The sequence below is a fragment of the Rhinatrema bivittatum genome, chromosome 5, assembly GCF_901001135.1.
Source record: "Rhinatrema bivittatum chromosome 5, aRhiBiv1.1, whole genome shotgun sequence".
Taxonomy (NCBI): Eukaryota; Metazoa; Chordata; class Amphibia; order Gymnophiona; family Rhinatrematidae; genus Rhinatrema; species Rhinatrema bivittatum.
This window is the reverse complement of record NC_042619.1, coordinates 228,737,725-228,743,724: the sequence shown is the minus strand read 5'-3', so window position 1 is coordinate 228,743,724 and position 6,000 is coordinate 228,737,725. Positions and strand designations below refer to the sequence as shown.

Here is a 6,000-nt window from a genome sequence, read left to right as displayed (position 1 = left end):
AAGAAAGGGCAATAACGATTCCCAGTTGCACTACTTGCGCTAGGTCCCAGTTAGAAAATGGTGCCAGCCAGCTCTGAGGCCGGCACCATTTTGTTGTACAGCTGCATGTCTGTCTGACAATATACAACAAGATGACGCTGGCTTCAGGACTGGTCGGTGCCATTTTTCAACTGGGAATGGTGGGGCAGGAGGGCTGGGGATTGCTCCTGTCCCTTTGTGCTTGGTGAATTGGCAGACCCCAGCAAGGGGTAAAGTACCCCTGGGGGGAGGTGGGAGGCTTATGGGAAAGGCTCATAGGGGTGGTAAACTTTTTTTTTTTGCACCGGGCAGGCAGTTTCTTATTGTCTTTTTGATTTGGGATTTTAAAAAATATATGTGGGTCCATATTCAGTAGGCTGATGAGGGGCAAAGTTATCCAAGTAAAGTTAACTGGATAACTGTCTCCTGTCGAATATACTCAGCTAAAGTTATCTGGGTAATGTTGCCTGGATTACTTTAAACCCAATGAGCTAAAGTCAACATTTGGGCTTGGATTTTCTAAGGTCACAGACCTTAGAGAAACGGCGGTAACGGGGCACGGGGGGGGCGGGCCTGCGAAAGCCGGCAGCGATCACACCACCACGGTGTGATCGCTGCCGGCTTTCGCAAACCAATAGCGCCACCGTGAAAGGTGATGCTATTGGGCGCGTTACTGGCGGCGATAAGGGTTCTTACCTTTTCGCCGCCAGCGATATCTCCGCCGCCTCCGCCCCGACTCCTCCCCCTCCGGTCCCGACGCCGCCCCGACTCCGCCCCGATCTAGGTATCGCACGCGAAAAGGAACTTTTCGCGTGCAATCCCGGTAGAAAATGACCCTCTTAGCCAGTTAAGGTAAAAACAAACAAAAAAAAAATCTTGCAGCCAAGCATGTTCAAACCCCCACTCCCCAAACTAATTTTAAAAAAATGATGGTACTTAGCACCTGATCCAACCTGGAAAATAATTCAACCAAGTTGCAGGCTATAGCTGCCCGAGTGCCCACCTTAGATATTAAAATAAAGGGAGTGGTTCTGGATTCCCTCCTATCCCACCCACCCATAACAACCCCCCCCCCCCCCAAGCTGAGTTAGGAAGCTCTGATAGCAATGTTATAGTCTTGGGCAGGGTTGAGTGGGGCAGGAGGGAGGGAGGCCTGGAGCTAGCCCTTTTAGTTTAACATCTGGGGGAATCTTCAAGCCTCTATGGCCTGCAACTAGGTTTAATTATTTTGGGGATTGGGGGAGATTGTGTGCAAGGTGCCACCATTTCTTTTTAGGATTATTTTGGGGGATGGGGGATTGAGCCTGCTTGATGCCAAGGTTTATTATGTTTTAGAAAACCAGCTGTATGTTGAATATCGCTGGTTATGTCTACATTTATCTGGGTAAATGTACCTGGATAACCTTAGACCTCTTCTGGATCATGATCAGATTTACCTGAATAAGCTTATCCTGGTAGCTCTGAATATCATTACTACCCAGCTAAATGGAGTCCCCACCTGTGGGACTTTTATTTGTTATGCAGGTAGGTATTGATTTACCTGGTTAAAACTTAACCAATTAGCAGGGAGGCGGGGTGTGTATTTAAAACCCCAGGTTTGTTTGGCTAAGTCCTGAGCTTAGCTATACAAGCCCTTTGAATGTGGACCTCTTAGTGTTTATTTTGGTTCCATAAATAAACCAAACAAAAATAAACATACCAAAATCCAAATATGAAATGAAAGAAAAACAATTTTCCATGCACACCCCTATGTAATTGATCTGTTCAATTAAATGAGATATAAAAACTAGCTTTAAATGTTTTGAGAAAGAAATTGATTTATTTGATAAATATTTTCAGAAGTGTAATTGCTTGCAGTTTGAAAGTCTAGAGCTTTTGGACACCAGTTTTTAGTTTGTTATATAAAGTTGCATAAACTTTTCAGTTTCAAAAAGGAAAAGCTAGATGTTATGGCTAAGGCTGGTAATAGCTGATTCATTCACTTGAGTTATTGCTTTGCAGAAAGTTTGGATAACTTTTGTGTATGAATGAACACTAGAGTCCTGATTCACTAGACTTTTTTCTCATAGACACAGAATGAGAGAAAAGTCTTAGTGAATCAGGCTCTTAGTTCTACTTCAACCTTGACAGTTGACCTTTCAGTCTGCTTGGGCTCAACAACACCAGTATCTTCAGCATCGAAGGAGCAGGATACTGATTGTTTAACAACATGGAGTTCAAGTGACTAAAACCATCTTTCCTTTCCTTTTATTAAATCCTTACTTTTAATATTCCTTGGTATTTGGGGATGGACATTTGTTGGATTTTTGTCCTCCCTATTCACAATTAATTTTTTTAATTGTATTTTTCCCCAGTATTCCAACAACAGATGTTTCACTTTGTTTCGTCAAGACTTTCTCTCAGTAAGACCTAAGGTGAAAGATAACAAAGTACAAATAAACCTGTCAGACTGTTGTAATTTGGTCAACCACTCGGGTACTATCCATGTCCACCATTTCAACGCACTCAATTTCCTCACGATTTTCTGGATTCTTCTTTTCTTTCCTCTTTTTTTTAGAGGGTGGTAAAAAAGTCAGTATCACAGGTAAAATGGCAAAGCAGTGAAAGAATGTGACAAATGCTATTAAAAACAAGCACCTGAACAGTGTACGGGTCAGATTTGAAGGCACAGCTGCAAGAGGAATTAGACCAACTGTATAGCACAGGTAGCTCTGCAGTATAGCTACCCCATGCGCTTCTAGAGCATTTTTTACCCATTTAGTTCTTGTAAAATCTTTTCCCAGGATAAAAGTTGATATTAGTGGTGCACAGTTGTCTATTGTGTAGTTTATTCCATATATTAAGCATAGGACAGAAATGCAGTCCAGTTCTATGTTCCACAGAGTCATGAAACCTATGACTCCAAACTCAACTGAGGCAACAGTAAGGGTGATCCAGACATTGATTAAAGAACTTGCCACAAGAAAGGCAGAAAAGAACAAAAGAAATAAAGCGCTGATGCAGGAGTTCTGTAGAGGGGCTCCCACTGAGGAAGCATACCGATCCATGTATACAAATGATGGGTTGAAAACAATAAATTTCACCTTGGATGTGAGGGACAATCTCCTCAAAGTTTCCAAGAGATCATAGAGTTCTTCCCTTTTGCTTTCCATAGTCTTTGCAACCAAGAACATCCTAGAGGCTACCACTTCTCCGTCATTATTGTATTTCTTGGGAATGATGATGTCCTCTGAGAAATGGGAGTACTGTGGCATTTTCAAGAAGGAATACCTCAACACATCAGTAAAATTTTTTTTGGGCAGTCCAGTGGACATATTAAGCTTTCTTAGGTAATTCAAGTAGCTTTCAAACCACGATATTCTCACAAACCCCTTAGTATACTCAAGTACATCTTCCTGAACACTTGTATTCCAGTATTCTATGGATTCATAGATGTAAAAGCCAATGACTGGACTATAGTTACTAAAATACTTTTGCTGTGCAGTTGTGTATGTAATGGTTCGTGTCTCGGTTGCTACAATATTACTGAGGTCTGACCCTTCATTGACCTGCAAGTAGCCCATTAAGGCAAATGAAACATATACCAGATAAAAGAGGACTACAAAAGGCTTGACATAAGTATTTGTTATCCAGTCACAGTAATAGCGCTTGAGGAAACAAACTAAAAGATGACTTTCATAAGAGTTTGTTTCCTCTGCGTCTATTGTGTCTTCACTGAACTTGGCTGTCATAAGAAATTTGTACCACACAGGTTTCTCTTGCAAGACCTCAGGCTTTGGCACCTTTTTGCAGAAGATACTATGCCGGTAATTGTTCTCTATGTAACCAGTAAACACCAGGCTGGATCCATAAAAGGAAAGTATGTAGAGGTAGCTGAAGAAAATTGCTATACAGCAATTGCGGCAGAAAATCCTTGCCGCTTCTATGTTAGTGAACGGGCTGGCACCTATCCCAAAAGTTACCAAATACATGGCAGTGGTAAGAGAGAATGAGATCATGGAGTCTGCGTACACAGCTGCAGTTCTCTCCTTCACATGTTGATCTTCTCTAGTTTTTCTCCAGGAGGACAGCATCTCAAAAGTCCCATATAGTCCATGACCTGGAAGAAAAAAGAAGCAACAGTTTAGGGCTCCAAGATAAAACTAAGCACAAAGTATGACTGGATGGCAAGAGAAACATAGTGCAAATTGTAAAATTATTTGTAAGCCATCTTATATGTTAGAATGATCTGGAAGCCCAAATAAATATATAAACAAATAAAATGAACAATATTTGGTTAAAATATAAAATCACATTTATTATCTAAGGTGCAGCTGAGAACTCTATTTCCCATCTCAAGTTTTTCTTTGGAGATGATATACACTTTCCATGGTTTTATGACATATATTGATTAGCACAAAAAAGAGCCCAGAATCCCAAATAACAAATCCAACACACAGGGAAGCACTATACCAAAACTAAACCCAAACAGTCTTGTATGAATAATATTTTTATGAAAATCAGCAAGCCAGTCAGTGTGCCCTGCGTTGCACGGGCCACTCGGACTATTCCGTCATATGTGGGGGTTCTTCAATAAAGATTTCTTTATAGAACATTATTTGAGAATTTTCATATTGCAATTAAAAAATTGGGAAACAGTCCTCAAGAATCAAAGACAATACTCAAGGATCTTTGTATCTTACAGGCCGATACAGAACGGTGTGCTCGGGCGAGCGCACTGTTTAGCCCCCGTTTAGCCGAGATTTTTAGACGCGCTATTATTACTCCTTATACAGTAAGGGGTAATAGTGAGTGGAAAACCTGCGGCCACCCCCCCTCCCCCGAAACTAATAGTGCTCATCACATGCAACTGCATATTGATGAACCTATTAGTCACCCAAAATACAGAAAGTAAAATGTGCGGCCAAACCACTCATTTTACTCTCAGAAATTAATGCCTGCCCAAGGGCAGGCGTTAAGTGCTAAGCAACGCTGAAAAGGGTACAGAAAAGCAGAAAATACTTCTTTTCTGTACACCCTCCGACTTAATATCCTAGTGATATTAAGTCAGAGGCACCAAAAATTAAAAAAAAGATACAAATAAAAATCTGCCTGCTGGTCAGCGGGTTAGAAAACTGGCACCGGTAAAATTGATCATCAGTTGTTGGACCCACTGACAACCGCCTCTTTTGTCCCTGGCACCTCCTTATTAATGCCGGGCCTCATTTAAATACAGAATCGCGCGCCCAGGAGAGGTACCTGGGTGCGTGTCGGGAGAGTGGGCGCTCAACTTGGAGCGCGGCTCTCCTGAACCTTTTATTGAATCGGCCTGATAGTAAGCAATGTTTAAATAACAGTCCTGCAAAAGTTATCCATCATATGTGGGGGCTTACTGATTTATGTGGAAGTATTTTCATAAAAATATTACTGATGCAAGACTTTTTGGGGTAGATTTTCAGAGAGTTATGCGTGTACATTACGCGCGTAACCCCCAAAAACCTACCCCAACCCCCCCGTGCGCGCCAAGCCTATCTTGCATAGGGTTCCGGCGTGCGCAAAGCTCCGGGACGCGCGTAAGTCCCGGGGCTTTCCTGGGGGGTGGGGGGGCTTGTTGGGGGGGGTGTGTGTCGTGACCGGTGCATCAACGGGGGCGTGTCGGGGGGCGTGATGTGGCCGGCGCGTCATCCGGGGGCGTTCTGGGGGCGTGGCCACAGCCTCCGGACCAGCCCCCGGACTGGAACATGGCGCGCGGCAGCCGGCCCGGCGCGCGCAAAGTTATGCCTGCCTTGAGCAGGCGTAACTTGTTCAACAAAGGTAGGGGGGTGTAGATAGGGCTGGGGGGGTAGTTTAGGTAGGGGAAGGGAGGGGAAGGTGGGGTGAGGCCGAAGGATAGTTCCCTCTGAGGCAGGCTGCGCGGCTTGGCGCACGCAGGCTGCCGATTTTGGGCAGCCTTGCGCGCGCCGACCCGATTTTAATGGATATGCATGGCTACGCGCGTATCTA

General features: G+C 43.6%; 1 protein-coding gene across 1 annotated transcript in view; it reads right to left on the bottom strand.

The window, feature by feature from the left end:
• Window positions 1-1,829: 1,829 nt before the first annotated feature.
• Window positions 1,830-6,000, bottom strand: part of PTCHD1 (patched domain containing 1) — a 138,804-nt gene continuing 134,633 nt past the window's right edge. The window contains exon 3 of the mRNA XM_029603248.1: window positions 1,830-4,117. Within this exon, the coding sequence (XP_029459108.1) occupies window positions 2,463-4,117 (1,655 nt within the window). The 3' untranslated portion in view covers window positions 1,830-2,462. The remainder of the gene's footprint in view (window positions 4,118-6,000) is intronic.